This window comes from Pan paniscus, chromosome 18, assembly GCF_029289425.2.
Source record: "Pan paniscus chromosome 18, NHGRI_mPanPan1-v2.0_pri, whole genome shotgun sequence".
NCBI lineage: Eukaryota > Metazoa > Chordata > Mammalia > Primates > Hominidae > Pan > Pan paniscus.
The window spans coordinates 21,748,153-21,763,778 of NC_073267.2; the positions used below are offsets into that span (position 1 = coordinate 21,748,153).

Consider the following 15,626-nt stretch of genomic DNA (forward strand, 5'->3'; position numbering starts at 1 on the left):
TGCGCGGCAGCTCACGCCTGTAATCCCAGCACTTTGGGGGGGTGAGGCGGGTGGATCACCTGAGGTCAGGAGTTCAAGATCAGCCTGGCCAACATGGTGAAACCCCGTCTCTACCCAAAATGCAAAAATTAGCCCGGTGTAGTGGCATGTGCCTGTAATCCCAGCTACTCGGGAGGCTGAGGCACGAGAATCGCTTGAATCTGGGAGGTGGGGGTTACAGTGAGCCGAGATCATGCCACTGCACTCCAGCCTAAGTGACAGAGTGAGACCCTGTCTCCAAAAAAAAAAAAAAAACTCTTCCTATGCTCAAGAAAGCCCAGAAAGACAATCTAGCAACTATCTTGATGCCTGAAAAATGACCTCAGCTTTTGACTCACTCTGAATCAAAAGCCAAATGCTATCAAGGGAATAAGTTCTAGCCAGTATCTTACCTGTATTCCCATTCTCTGCACTGGGTTCTTGCTATAGTATTCAGGGTTGTGCAACACTCAGTTGCAAGTGACAGAAATCTAGCTTGACATTTATTGCTCATGCAATTGAAAAGTCCAGGGGTGGGGAAAGCTTTCATTATGGCTAGTCCCAGGCATTCCTAGGATGTGGTCAGATGTATCTCTTTCACCCTTTGACTCTCTTTCCTTTGTAGTGGCTTGATTTCTTGGAATGCTTTTTCTTTGTGGCTCTATCAGCTCCAAACATATATTCTCAGCAGCTTAGAAAACTCCAGTAGAAAATGAGCATGTTTTTCTCCAAAGGCCTCAACAAAATTCTCTGGGTTGACTCTCACTGGACCAACTTGGGCCATGTGTCCATTGCTAAATGAATCCCTGTAGCCAGGCCAATGTCACACTGATTAGCCATGTTATCCTTAGAGAAAGTGCAGGGGGGATGGGGGAGAGAGAGCTGCCCTACCCCATGACATGGACTGAGAGGGAGGGGTGGCTCCCCACAGGAAAAGGGAAGTGTTCTTACGAGACAAGACAAAAGCATAGTTTTCAGCTTCTTTCATTCTGGGACAGAGAACTGAGGCACAGAGGTTGACATGGCAGGAGAACCCAGTTATTGGATTTGGGTCCCAGATAGGAGTTTGTCCCAGAGAGAGAGAAAAAAACTGAGTCTAGGGTAGAAGGTGAGAGCAACTATGCTGAGCTTAGAGTCCCTTAGATTCTTATGTAGCCCAGATGCCACCTGCCTTTCCTCAGCACAGGCTAATTGTCATAGGTCTTCTGAGAAGCAGGCCATGGGGAAAGAAGTTACCACGCAAGAGGCTTATTAGGGAGTGTTTTGGAATCAACCCCTGGGGGAAGTGAGAGGAAGGGAAAGAAAGGATCAGAACTGAGCAGAGGGTGAAGTTGCACTGTGACTTAGTCTCAATGGGAACTCCAGCCAATCCCATGGGAGTTCTGAAGCTAGTATAACCTTTCAGTGTTGTCCTAAGGCAAGGTGAGGAAGGGAAGGGGGTCTTTACAGTCACAGGTGGATCAGGTATAGATGTGTAGGCTGCCCTGAGAAGGAGTGTGACCTGGGACAAGACAGCTGTCTTTGGCTGAGGCAATCCTCATATTGGTCTGGCAGTGGGGCGGGACTTCTTTGTCCCTGGAGGAGGATCTCAGCTGCATATCAGAGTCCACCACATGGACTTGCAGCCTCTGAGAGTGAGGCAGCATAGCACAGTCTCAGGAATCAGACTGTTGGGTTCAACGTTCACCTCCACCACCTACTCAATAACCTCTGTGATCCTCAGTTTCCTTATTTGCAAAATGAGAATAATCCTGTTACCCCTCCACAGATTGTTAAGGATGAGTTCATTTCAGAAGGCATCAGACACTTAGAAGAGTGACTGGCACATAATAAGCATTTAATAAGTATTTACAAAGGAGGTTAGAAATCCAGGCACACCAAAGATATTACGAACGTTTAAGTATAACTGAATATTGTAGAAGGCTGAGTCAAGGAATCCTACCACACAGTGTGCAGTGTCTTACTCAAATATCTCAATAGATGTGTCTCTTTCTGCAAGTCTCTCCTCTAGAATTCTCAAGGCAGCAGATTATTCCCACCTTCCCCCTCCTTCCACCAACTACATCCCATCCCTTCTGCTTCTCTCTTCATGACAAACAGAGTAGCTTCCTTCTTAGCATTAAATATGGATACCTCCTGTGGCTTTCATCCACTCTCTATCTACCCTTTGGGGCCCAAATAGTAAATATTTTAGGCTATGTGGTCTATGTTGCAACTACTCAACTTTGCCCATGCAATGCTAAAGGTTGACAGTTTCTAAATGCATGGGTATGACTGTTTCAATGAAACTTTATTGATAAAAACAGGAAGTGGGCTGTATTTTGCCTGCGGGCCATAGTTTGCTGACCTCTCCTCCATTTCATTGTGTTTTGAACAAACTCTTCTCAACAAAGTGAGTCTTGACTTATAGAAGAATTCTTATATCAGCCACTAAGAAGATACTTTTTCTATCTCAGTATCCCTATTATTAAATTAAAGTTAATAAAGTGTTAATTTTTATTAAATTCAAGACCATCTAACACTTAAACCAATGGCATGGCAACTGAGCCACATCATTGGAAGCCTCAATGAGGCATCTTCACCATCCATGTTTTTGTATTTGGGAATATTAGAGATAGAGGATCCTCAACTTCAAACATTCCTTTTAACAAGAGCAAATAGTGAAATTGGAGAGATTTTATAGTTTTCCTTAGGGTACATTGATAGGAAATGATTGATGTGGAATTCAAAATGAGGTATCCTAATTCTTAGATGTCTAAAGACCTCAGATTAAACCAGATTAATAACCACAGCTAATATTTTTCAGTGGTTGCTCCATGCCAGTAACTTAGCCTGCATAATCTCCTTTTGTCCACATAATCACCCAATGAAGTTACTATTATCCTCCATCTTACTCAGTGGGGAAACTGAGTCTTAGCAAAGCCAAGGACCTGGCGAAAGCCAGATGATTGGTAGAGGAGGAGCTGGGGTCCAAAGAGACTGATGTCAAGGCTTAGCTGGCTGACTGCTGTGCCATGTTGTGTCTGTTATGCTGTTCCTTCTCTGTCTGAGAATATGTCAAAGACCTTTATGCCCAATTCTAGCCATCCTCTTATTGTCCTCATCCCAGAGCACTTTCTGAAGCTTCTTATTGCACAGGGCGGCTGCCCTGAAGTGGCTCCAGCCTGAAGAACTTCCCCTCACTCTACAGCAGTTCTGAAAAATGCAACCCACTGTCATCCCAGATTACCCACCCTGGACCAATTTGTCTTTCAACAGATAGAGTTTGTCTTGAACCTGCCCAAGACTGTCACAGGGAAAATTCAACGAGCCAAGCTTCGAGACAAGGAGTGGAAGATGTCCGGAAAAGCCCGTGCGCAGTGAGGCGTCTAGGAGACATTCATTTGGATTCCCCTCTTCTTTCTCTTTCTTTTCCCTTTGGGCCCTTGGCCTTCCTATGATGATATGAGATTCTTTATGAAAGAACATGAAAGTAATTTTTGTCTTGCCTTGGTTATTAGCACAAAACTTTACCATGTTAGATGTTGAAAGAAGAAAGGGAAGGATTGAGAGAGAGTGAAAAGGAGAGGGTAACAGAAAAAGAGGAAAGAAAAGTAAGTCAGGGAAATATTAAAACTGCAAGGGAAAACAATTGAAAAAGAAATAAAGTAGGGAAGGAAGGAGAGAGGAAGCAAGGGAAGGAGGAAGGAAGGAAAGAGGAGATGAAAGGTGGAGAAAAGATGGAAGAAAAATAATTGAAGGGAGAATCAGAAAAATAAAGAGAAGAAAGGAAAGAAATAAAGAGAGAAAGAGAAAGAAGAAAGAGCAAAAGAACACAAGAAAGAAATAGAGGGAGAAAGAGAGGGAGAAAGGGAGAGGAAAAAGATTTTAAAAATAAAAATAGTAAAAGAAACTGATAAAGAAAAGTAATGGAAGACAGGAAGAAAGGAAGAGAGGGAAGTAAAGAGGAAAACTTATAAATATTCCCACAGATAGACAAAGTCAAGCATAAAACTGGAGCTTGAGAAGAAAATGAAAGGCCGTGGCACCTTCTTTTACCCTAGGAGAAGACCTCCATACAGGAAGACTTGTGTGTGGGGTTGGGACATTAGAATCATCCGCAAGTCACCCCAAACCTTGAAACTGTCAGGGTCAGAGGGGAACCACCATTTATTAAGCATTTGCCATGAGCCAGGCACTGACCCAGACACATTATAAATACCACGTTGTTTCACCTGTGTGTGGCATCTGCAGACCTTAGATCATAGCTGTGAGAACAACGTAAGCACTGCCAAAGTTATCAGCTACCCATGTCTCATGTTTTTCATGTTATCTACTCTTCCTAGAATCAAATATTAAAATAATTTTAAAACCAAGATCCTGACAATAGTCTTTGGGAAAAACAAAGAAAGGCAGGGATGAGGTAAATGTACGCTTCCAACAGCTTGTGAGTTGGGGAATCCATGGAGAGAGATTGGGGAGGTGGTTTTGTTGAAAGAACAACCAGCACGTCAATTCCTGGGGCTTCTGGGACACCAGATCTATGGTCCAGGAGATGGAGAGAGGTGAGCACTATGAGGACTTCACCTACAACCCAGAGATGGAGGATGAATGTTCCTAGCAATTTCAAGTAAGTAAGAGAAGAAAGCAAAGGTTCTCTGAGAGCCCATGACTCTTCTTAAGAAGACTTAGTAATAACAACAACAATAGTAATAATAATATTGATCGTTCATCAAGCACTTGCCAAGAGTCAGGTGCTGAGCAACTGACTAAGCAAACACACATATTAATCCTACTTAAGGTTCACAATTACCCTTTGGTTCAGGCACTATTATTTTTTCCATTTTACAAAGGAGCAAATTAAGACTCAGAGATATTAAATGACAGAGCCGGGTTCTAACACAGGCCAAGCTGCATGCAACACCTATGCTTTCAATTTCTAAACTCCATCAATTTGCTTTTCTTGGCTTCTGGACCTTGACAAAGCCACTCTCTCAGTCTGTACTTGTTAGGGTCCTCCAGAGAAATAGAACCAATATATACATATATGTACTCCGCAACTTAGGATGGGGTTACATCCTAATAAATGTATCATAATGTCAAAAAAATTGTAAGTCAAGAATCCTCTGTACACACACACACACACACACACAGAGAGAGAGAATGAGAGAGAGAGAGAGAGAGAGAGAGATTGGCTCAAAGAATTGTGTAGTTTGAGAATTCCCAAGATCTACACCTTGGAAGCTGAAGACCCAGGAAAGCCAATGTGTATATCCAGTCTTAGTCTGAAGACCTGAGAACCAGAAGAACCAATGGTGTAAGTCCCAGTCTGAGGGCAGCAGAAGACCAATGTTCCAGCTCAAGAAGTCAGGCAGGAGGACTTCTCTTTTACTCAGCCTTTCTGTTCTACCTAGGTCTCTAATTGCTTGGATGAGTGCCCCACCCCCACACTAGGGAGGGCAATATTCTTTTTTTTAAATTATTATTATTATACTTTAAGTTTTAGGGTACATGTGCACAATGTGCAGATTAGTTACCTATGTATACTTCTGCCATGCTGGTGTGCTGCACCCATTAACTCATAATTTAGCATTAGGCATATCCCCTAATGCTATCCCTCCACCCTCCCCCAACCCCACAACAGTCCGCAGAGTGTGATGTTCCCCTTCCTGTGTCCACGTGTCCTCATTGTTCAATTCCCACCTATGAGTGAGAATATGCGGTGTTTGGTTTTTTGTTCTTGCGATAGTTTACTGAGAATGATGATTTCCAATTTCATCCATGTCCCTACAATATTCTTTATACAATCTGATACAAATATTAATCTCATCCAGAAATACAGACATACCCAGAATAATGTTTGGCCAAAAGTCTGAGATCCCCGTGGCCCAGTCAACTTGACACATAAAGTTAACCATCACACAGTCGTCTTACAAAATATACACTAGAAGGCAGATATACTGTAATATGCTCCCCCTATAGTTCACTGAAATACAGCAGATATTTGTTGCCCATAGTAGAGAAATGCAACCTGCTAATCAAATACAAAACTTTGTTTTTCTCAATCTGAATTTATCAGTGTTTGAGGGAGTCTCATTTAACTGAAAGCTTCCAAGAATTTAAAATGAGGCAGATTGCTCATTCTGACACTTGGATTCATGTTTAGTTTTCTCTGTCCACTGCATGCTTGCATAGGCAGCAAGAGGTCTCACCATCACTCTTCGTGCTGGATGATGATCTGCTGATAAGGCCTCACATTTCATCCCCATTTTCCCAGTGTCAATAGCCCCTCAATCTCCCAACCTTAAGAGATGTGAAAAAGAATTATACTTTATAGATGCCTCTGTGGACAGCAAGGAAGAAAGGGGTATACCCAGCTGGGAGATCTTGGTGCTGCCTTAGAAACACCTGATGTGGCTTCATGAGGTGACTTCTGTTTTGGAGGTGGAGTGGAAGACAGCAGCAGTGGAAAATGATGATGTATGGCCAATATGTAGGGCCAATGAGTTGGAGACATTTTAGAGTATGCCATAACTGAGAAACTTTGGATATAGAGGGAAACTAACCAATTTTTAAAGGAAGATTTCCAATTAAAATCAGTGTGAACACCCAACCCATTACCATGTTGTCTAAATAAACTTCACTGGTTTCTGTTTTAGCAAACATTATTGAGTTTTGAGGATTTGAACTCTAGTTTCTACGACTGCCAAATTATGCAAAGACTAGACTACATAGGCTCCTAGTATTTATTGGGATTATACATTGGTTAGCATATCATGTGAGGATCACATAAAGGTGTCGTTAGTAAGAATGGAAACTTTTAAGTAAGCAAGTGAGATCTGGGAGTAAATCCTGGCCCATCGTCTGTCATAAATGTTGTCTTAAATAAGCTTCATTAAGTTGCAAGATGTATAAACCTATTCAGACTAGCAAAAAGTATTCTATTTCAAGGACCCATTGATAATTTCACAGGATTGAGGAATATGGGAATCAACCAGCTCTCATAAGGGCATAACCAGCTACTTGTTAGAAAACCAAAAAAAAAAAAAAAAAAAAAGCAAAAACAAACAAACAAAAAGCCATCAGGAGCCCAGGAAGCCACTCTATCCAGCTCTGTGGGAACAGATTACAATATATCTATCTCTTTTTCCCCCTCAACTATGTGTATCCTTTTTTTTCCTTGTAAGTATTGAGACTAATGTCATAAAGTGGCTTCTCCCACCCTCTGGCTTCATCACCCTCCAGCTTCAGTGCCACTACCTAAATTCCAGAGAGAATGAATCTGATTGATCCAGCTCATGTGAGTTGCCCACATGTACTCTGATTATCACAGAGTACAAATACGGCTACAGGGGCCCAATTTCTTTGGACTGGGAAAAACTTTCAGAGAAAAGGGACAAAGGGTGGCATGAGACACCTCCTAATTTGACTACCCATTTAGACACAAACTAGCAAGTTTTTGCAAAGATTGAGCCTACCTTCCAACATTACTCAATGCCTCTTTCCTCCTTCTTGCTAAAAGCCTTTCTCTCCATATATAGACCTTCTGCCCATTCAGTCTCATTGAAATCTTGATAAAGGCTGAGACTTCACCTGATTGTTCCCAGGACCCTGTCTAATGAGACCCCAGTTGCTAGAGAAAATATCTGTCTAGTCAGGCTCTCTCTCACTGTGAAAGGCACTGAGAGGATTTAATTCGTAGAGTGATTAGAATCTGATTTCCTAGATACTAATTATCTGTGTGCCATGCCCCTTTAAGGAGGTTTCCTGCTAACTCTGGCTGTCTTTCCTTTTAACCTATGGCCTGCTATTTTTATTCTGTACTGAGAATATATTTTTGATCACATCTCCTTACTCACCACCCAATCCATGAGTTCATTAACTTCTCCAGGCTCAGGGATGATTGATGATGGAAACACATCACTTTTAAAGGAAAGCTATACCCTACCCACAGTATAAAATCTGCCTCCCTTCCCTCCTCACCCCCAACTTTAATCTCCTTCTGCCTATGACTTTGACAAAGCAATCATAATATTCAACCTGTATCTTTCACAAAGACTGGTTTGCTATGACTACTGTGAAATCACCAACTCGCCTTTCTCAGGATGAGGCAAAGCTAGACCACTTTATCCTTTCTGCTCATTTTCTGATCTTTACTTACAAACAATATCTTTTGAGTCGCTCTGAAAACATAGACTCATCCACACCACATCCACATGAATTTTAGCTTACCTAGAGAAATCAACTCCCAAATCATCCTCTTTTATGATAACTTGTCTATACTTTTATGATAACTTGGCTTTAGTTGGCTGTACTTTCATACTCTATACTTTTATACTCCAAAATCATCCTCTTTTATGAAGACATCCTGTTTTATAACTTGGCTATACTTTTATACTCTCCTACATTGTCTTGGGAACTCTTAATATGTCTTTTATATGCCTCTTCTTTTTTTGTCTTTAATAAGACATATTAAGAGTTCCCAGGACAATGTAGGAGAGCATTTTGGATTGGAATCAGTATTCGAGATTCAAGCTAAGTTGTATTCTGCCTCAGAGCATTTTCACTTCCTGGAATTCTGACATGTTGATTCTAGAATCAAAATCAAAACTGCATTCCAACCTGGGTGACAGAGGAAGATGCTGGTTCTAAAAAGAAAAGAAAAGTACACCTTGCTTGAGTAATCTAAACCAAATATGTACATAATGCACCAAGTTACAGATGCGTCTGATTCAGGGACTGATCCTTTAGCACATCACCCTTGTAGCCAAGTCAAATTCCAAGCTAGTAGAACAATAAATGCCCTCAAAAAATGCATAGTTGACTGAGTTCATTGGTCTGCTTAATATACTTTCATGAGTCACCTTACTTTCCAAATAAAGTCCAAACTCAATATCATGCAATACAGTGACCACTGCCTCTGTCATTTCTGTAAAGTTGGACCTGATACTGAAATAAGACTGAATGTAAATGAGCTGGCTCCTCCCCTCCAAGTTATTTATGTACAAGTTCCTCTTCTATCTACAGATAATAGCGTGAAGTCTGGGGCACCTCATGCCATCAACACATTTACAAATGCACTTTCCCGGTTGGAGCCTGGGAATCCTCCAGAGCTAATGATTGATTGGGGATGTCAAGAACATACCATTCTGTATCACAGAGCTTGTAATAATTACCTCTTGGGTTTGGGGGTTATTGGAACATGTGGCCTCCTTTGTCTTAAAGATCTTACAGGATGGATTTTCTCTAATGTTTTGGGAAGCTGCTATAGCAGTTTCTATGCAGCCCTCTGAACATACAAACCTTGCCTTAGACTGAGATGGTCATTGCTCCATTATTAGTGTAAATTGGATACCTCCTCAACAGGACCATGCCGTCGATGAATTAGTGAGGTGGATCCTAAATGTGGATTTTGAACGTGTTGCCTCAGTACATGATTACATTGAGGAAGTATTGTGGTAGTTTTACATCACATCCACTAATTCTTTGACATACCTCACATCCAGAGCTGGTATCTGTCCCTTCTCCTGGAATCTGAATTGACATTAGCAGCTCATTGATTAGGTAATTTCTGAGACTAAATCTTCATAGGTGATTTAACCTTAATTGTATTTGTAGGTTCAAATCACCTAGTAAAAGTCTGAGGCCACTGTGCTGTGAGGAAGTCCTGGCCACACGCAGGTGCCTCTTGTAGGTGTTCCAGCCAACAGCCCCAGCTGAAACCCCATGAGTGAAGCTTCCTTCCACTCATCCCAGATAGAATACTTCAGCTTGAGTTACTATAACAAAATATCATAGATTGGAAGACTTCAACCCCAGACATGTATTTCTCACAGTTCTGGAGGCTGGGAAGTGCAAAATTAAGGTGCTGGCTGATTAATTTCCCGGTGAGGGTTCTCTTCCTGGCATGCAAACATCTGCCTTCACACTGTGAGCTGTCCTCAGCATACCCTTTGGATTCCCTCCTGTCCAGAGGGGGCCAAGGTGGCAGGGGGCTGGTGTGTCAGCAGTGCCCCAGCCTGTCCACACCTAGCCAGGCTGTGACAGTGCCAGGGTTCAGCCCCAACCATGCTTGGATATCAAAGTGAGCACCAGGAGTGGGGAGAGGCCAGGCAGCAGGAGTAGACATCCCCAAACCTGTGGGGACAGGAGACACCTTCCTGGGCCCCTGAGGGGACAGAGTGCAGACACGCTCCAGCGTAGAGCCATGGCAGGGCAGCTGCAGCTGCATCCAAGGGGCTCTCACCTCACCAACTTAGAAGGGGTGGGGCTCCTGTTTGTCCCTGGCTCCCACTGGCTCCATGGAGCATGCAGCTTCAGCTGTGCCTCCTCACAGCCTGGGGTGGGGAATCCAGGTCCTTGCTGGCCCTGGGCTGGTGTCTGGGGCAGGGGCGACGTTGCCATGAGCTCCCCTCCATGGCCCTGGTGCTCAGGGCTGGCCTGGGGCTCCACCTTGCCTGGCTCATGGCCCTGCCTTGTGGGGACACCTCCAGGAGTGAATTGCAGGTTCCAGGACTGGCCATCAGGAGTGTCAGGCTTAGTAGTCACCCTGATGTGGGGTGGAACCTGGGGATGTGGCCCTGGGTGGCCCCAAGCAGAGCCTCTTCCTGAAGTGCAGGAACCTGGTGCCTTCAACAAGTGGGTATGGTGGCCATACTGCTGGCCAGGGCCCCGAAGTGGATGCTGCTCCAACCTCTTGCTCTGGGCTCCTGAAGTGCTGCCAAAGCTCCATGCCCCAGGCCTGGCACCCATGTTCCATGTGCAAGCACTGCACCACCCTGGGCCCAGTTCCACCTTGGGGCCCCCTTCTGCCAGACCTCACTGCTCCCCCGCCAGCAGGCAACTCATCCTGGACCCATCGCAGCAGCTTTAAGGGCTTCCAGGGCTCCCAGGGCTCCCAGGGGCAGGCTCAGGGCCTGTCTACCTCTTGTCCATGCCCTTCTTGCAGTGGCAGAGAGCAAGAGTGGTGATGCGGGGTCAGGGTCTGGAGTGGTGGAGGCTCTGGTCCTGGGGGCAGGTCTTGCCTGGCCACACAAAGCTGGGGTTGGTGCAGTTGGCTGCCTTGGGGATGCGGGGCACAGGGGTCTCCCCACTGCCACTGCTGCTCTCACAGTTGCTTCTGCCACCACTGCTTGCACCTCCCCACTATGGCTGGCAAAGTGGCAGTGGCCACTCCAGATGGCCCACCACTGCCATCAATCCCCCCTCTGAAGATGTACATCTAACTGCTGTAAGGATAGGGATGATGACCACTCTTAACTGCTTCATGCTGACATGGGGTGTTGTTTTGAGGAAAACAGCAGTTGGATCTCTCTCAGAGACCTATCTAAGGATCCCTGGTAAAAAGGGAGCTATTGTGTGAGGCTCCAGTTGCATTACCGCTTGGAGTTTGATGGGCCATCCCTCTTGTCTCTTCTCAGCTGCAGTCATAAATCACTGGTTGGTTCACAAGAATATACTTTACTCAATTGTCAAAAGCTGCAAATAACTCAAAAGAACAGCTTCTTTGACTCTGAAAAGCAAAACAAAGGATTAGCAATGTTCTAAGCAAGAGGTCAAAAATATTACTTCAGTCTTCCATTAGTTCAGTCCACCCAGTCAACTCTTGTTCGCAGTCTCTAAAGTTATCAAAAACCTGCCCTTGAGGACTATAATCCATCTTTTGAAGAGGATCAAAATAAGACAATTGTCTGTGAATGTCAAAATGTCCTAGGGTAGTTACAGTCAAAAACACGATTGACAAAGAAATTTAGTCACCTCTGTGGTCTACAATAACCCAACAAAATAACCCTAATTATGATTAATAACACATACTCAGACATCAGAATTTTAGCAATCCCATACTATTTTAGAACACATATTAACATTATTCACTAAAATATAACCTGAAAATTAAACACCACCTTATTTGGACAATCCTGCATAACTAAATGTGTCTAATAATCCTGTTTACTTCTCCTTTGGATGCTCCAGGGGCCCTCTGTAGCATCCAAATTTAAGGGTTAGAAAAGATGATTTCAAAGCTGAAACTTGATATTGGGAAGCCTACCAAATATGTTGAAAGCTTAAAACACTTAATAGAATTTCAGATTACCATAAGTCATCCATTTAGCTAAAATAGATAATTTAAATTTTGAAAAACAAAAACCTTTACTCATTAAGAGAGAAGACCAAGTTTTCCAAGCAATCTAACTTTTGTCCTTCCCTTCTTTTTTTGGAAGTTTATTCACAAGGCAAACAAAAATCATCCATTACACTAAAATCTTGTTCAAGCAAGAGAAAGCCAAATTTCACCCTTGCATTAGTCAACTATTTATGTCAACCTCATTTTTTGGTAATGAAACCTCACAGAAAAATCCATCCAATCTGAGTTTGACCATGAAGTGAGATTCTTATAAACCTTTTATAACCCTTTACACCTTCCACAATTTGTTCAAACCTTTAACTTTCCAGGAATTCTTTAACCCTCTAAACTTATGCAGAAATTTATATTCCCATGCCTTCTTATAATCTTTTACCAAAACCACATTTTACTCTCCTTACAAACTTTGCATGTAAATCCATTTTCAGTAGTCTCAATTACATATTACAAAGTTAACTCTCAGCCATTTTAATTTTGGTTTAAAACCTGGTAAGTTATTTTAATTATGTATTAGGTGTGGATAAGATCTGACTTTTTCCAGCATAGTTAGTGGCGTGGTTAACTCCATATGTCCCCAGGCCTTACCAACTGTAAAGCAGGCAAGTTGAACAGTTTTCAAAAGCCAAAGAAGCAGTTTATGACCTTAAAGCATTTAGCAAGCCTAATATCTGAATTATTTCAGATATGAACTGCATGTCTACATAATTTGGATCACATGTGTACATTTTGAAGACATTTTCATTTTATGAATAATCTTTAAAACTCTTTTTATTTCTCAAAGATTAAAGTCATGTCAACTAAAAGGTATTACAGCTTCTATTTTTTGTTAAGAATATTTGATATAAGCACTTATTTTCCCTCAGCCAATCAATTAGAGCTCTTTTATATAAACATCACACACATAACACATATATAACTACAAAGACAGACAGAAGGAAATCCAGGAGTTGTCAGATTTTTCACGTGCTAATCTCTTAATTGGATTACTGGCCTCAGGGTTGAGCCCTTCAAGAAACAGAACTAGGAAAACATGCAGTTCCTAAGGCCTAATAGACAGGCACAGATTTTGAGAGAGATTCCTGGGGTTTTGTGAGGGTAACAGGTTTTTCCCAAAACAGGGTCAGTGGTGCCTCCTCCATTTTCCCAAGGAGTCCCAGGCCATCAGAAGTTATCTTGGGGCCTCTCATGTGTGCAGTAAGAGTGGCAAGACAAAATGGGGGAAAATAATTCAGTCAACTGAGAAGAAAATCCTTTTTTTCCAGAAAAACAAGATCCACAAAGAGACATCAAGTCCTGTTAAATATACCTATAGCTTGGATATCCATTTTAATTAAGCTGACTTTTAACCATAGCTCTCCTTTTTAAGAAGTCCTTTTAAATCTCTTATTACCTAACCTTAGCCATGCCAAATGGCCAATACTTCTGGCTTTTGAACTCATAGAGAGGCAGAGAATACAGTCATTTTTCACCATTCTTGCAACCACTTTGTACAGAGACAGAGAGAGAGGCCAGAAATCTGACTGGTAGGAACTTTTACCCTTTGCCTGCATGTCAGGCTCCTGGGTTCCCTTCCCCTGAGCCATGGAGTCCTGTGCAGGGGAACAGACAAAGAACAGTTGTCTCTCCTCAAGAGATTGCCAAGCAGTTTAAGATTTGAGAAAATTAAACTCTTCCCAGGATGCATCCAAGGGGAGTGTCCTGTGGTACAGAGACATGATTAACCATCGTGAAAAGAGGACAGAGGAAGAAAAGAAAAGCTTTTTTTCCTTTCTCCAGAGTCTGAGGTCCAAAGGAGTTTCCGTGATTTAGGATGCACTCATGAGGAGTGCAGTTCAGGCTGAAGATGATTGGTTACTCATCTGGAAAGAGGGGAAAAAGGCATCCCTTTGTTCCTTTTTCTTTCTAACTAACACCCAGGGTACATAAGGGAGGGAAAAGAAGGCATTCCTTTCTTTCTTTTGACCTTATATCCCTGAGTCCCAGTGACCTGTGAAGGTGCCGACCCTGGGGGCAAGAAGACCTTCACCCACGAAATAGGGAAGCATAGCTGGCAGAAATATTCACACTTACCTGGGCGGTGCCTAAGCCTCCCACTGTCAGTAAGCTTTGAGTTTCCTAGATCTTATCTATGTCATGGATGTGAGCATGACCTCCATCCACGGAGTGAGAGGGCCTAATCAACAGCAATAGTCATGCTCACCTGTGCTGTGCCCCTTGATTCCCACTGTCAGTAACCTTTGGTCTAGTGTTCCATTCCAGGACTTCAAACCAAAGCTTTGGAACAAAACGTGCCTCAGGAGGGTGTATGGACCCATTAAGTTAGTCCCAGGTGGCCCTCACCAAATTGCAGCTAGGAACTGGAGGGGGCGGCTCCTCTGTTGCTTCCCTATCATAAGCAGGTGGAGCTGTGGGACCAGGTCCTCCTCAAACAAGGGAGAGAAAGGGAGTCCCAAGAATTGGGCACCTGGCCTAATAAGGTTCCTCCCAAAAGGAAAAACAGCTAATCCCTTGCATAGAAAAGCTCCATGTATTTACAGGACTATGTTGACTCTGGACATGGTGGAGGAAGGAGACCTGATGCCCCTCATGATTGTGCCAAGAAAGGAGGGGGTCCTAGATTGGAGAGGAGAACTGAAAGGCCCACTCCAGAGTCCAGGAGGAGGTCCGCCCTCTTTCCTTTGACCCCTAGAATCACCTGGGGCTCCTGGATGGCACTGGCCTTCTGAACTACCAGAGCTGGGGAGAGGAACCCTGGGACCCATCAGTACTATTGCACCATTTGGAATACTGGCCCTGGACCCAGTGACCCACATCTCTGGGGACAGTTTGCTTTCCAATGGTCCTCACTGCAAACTTGACAGGGTCAAAGTGGCTTCCCCCTGCTGTCCTAAAGTGCCCTAGGCTACCATGTTTGCAGCAGTCAGCAGGTGCATCTCAGGGACTCTGGAGTCCATGAGCCAACAAGACAGCTCCTAGAGCCTCTGCCTTTTTCCTGTAACTCTCCTCTCTTTTCTGGACTTCCTCCCAATTCCTACTGCAAAAGCTGGAGGTGGCCACTCCCAGGAGGCCCTCAAAAGTACCATCTGGTCGCGCAGGCCATTTCTGCAGCCCCGTCCTGACATCAGAGGCCACCTGTGTAATAAATTCATCCCCTGGGACCAGCTGTCCCTCTACTAAATTGGGAGATAGAGAGGTGTATTTTACCAAGCCCCTTCTTAGCCTTTCCATGATGGCAGTGGGATTCTCATCTAATCCCTGGATATCCACCATGGATAGCTTGGTGTAATTGAGAGGCTTAGTCCTAGTCCTTCATAAGCTCTCCAGTATCCACATCTGAAAATGTTTCCTCTTCCACTCTCCTATTTCATCATTGGGGTCCCATTTAGAGTCCTCCAATGATATTGCTATTCTTCCAATCAGATAAGTCTCATTCCCTTCCCTGGTCCAATATGAGATAGAAAGCTCATCCCCCAAATTGCCTGCTGCT

At 43.5% G+C, this 15,626-nt stretch overlaps 1 protein-coding gene across 2 annotated transcripts in view; it reads left to right on the forward strand.

The window, feature by feature from the left end:
* Nucleotides 1-4,373, forward strand: part of LOC100994660 (acyl-coenzyme A synthetase ACSM2A, mitochondrial) — a 36,206-nt gene extending 31,833 nt beyond the window's left edge. For both annotated transcript variants that reach the window (XM_057300034.2, XM_034939927.4), the window contains one exon: nucleotides 3,277-4,373. In XM_057300034.2, coding sequence (XP_057156017.1) covers nucleotides 3,277-3,381 — 105 coding nt within the window. In that variant the 3' untranslated portion in view covers nucleotides 3,382-4,373. The remainder of the gene's footprint in view (nucleotides 1-3,276) is intronic.
* Nucleotides 4,374-15,626: the final 11,253 nt, after the last annotated feature.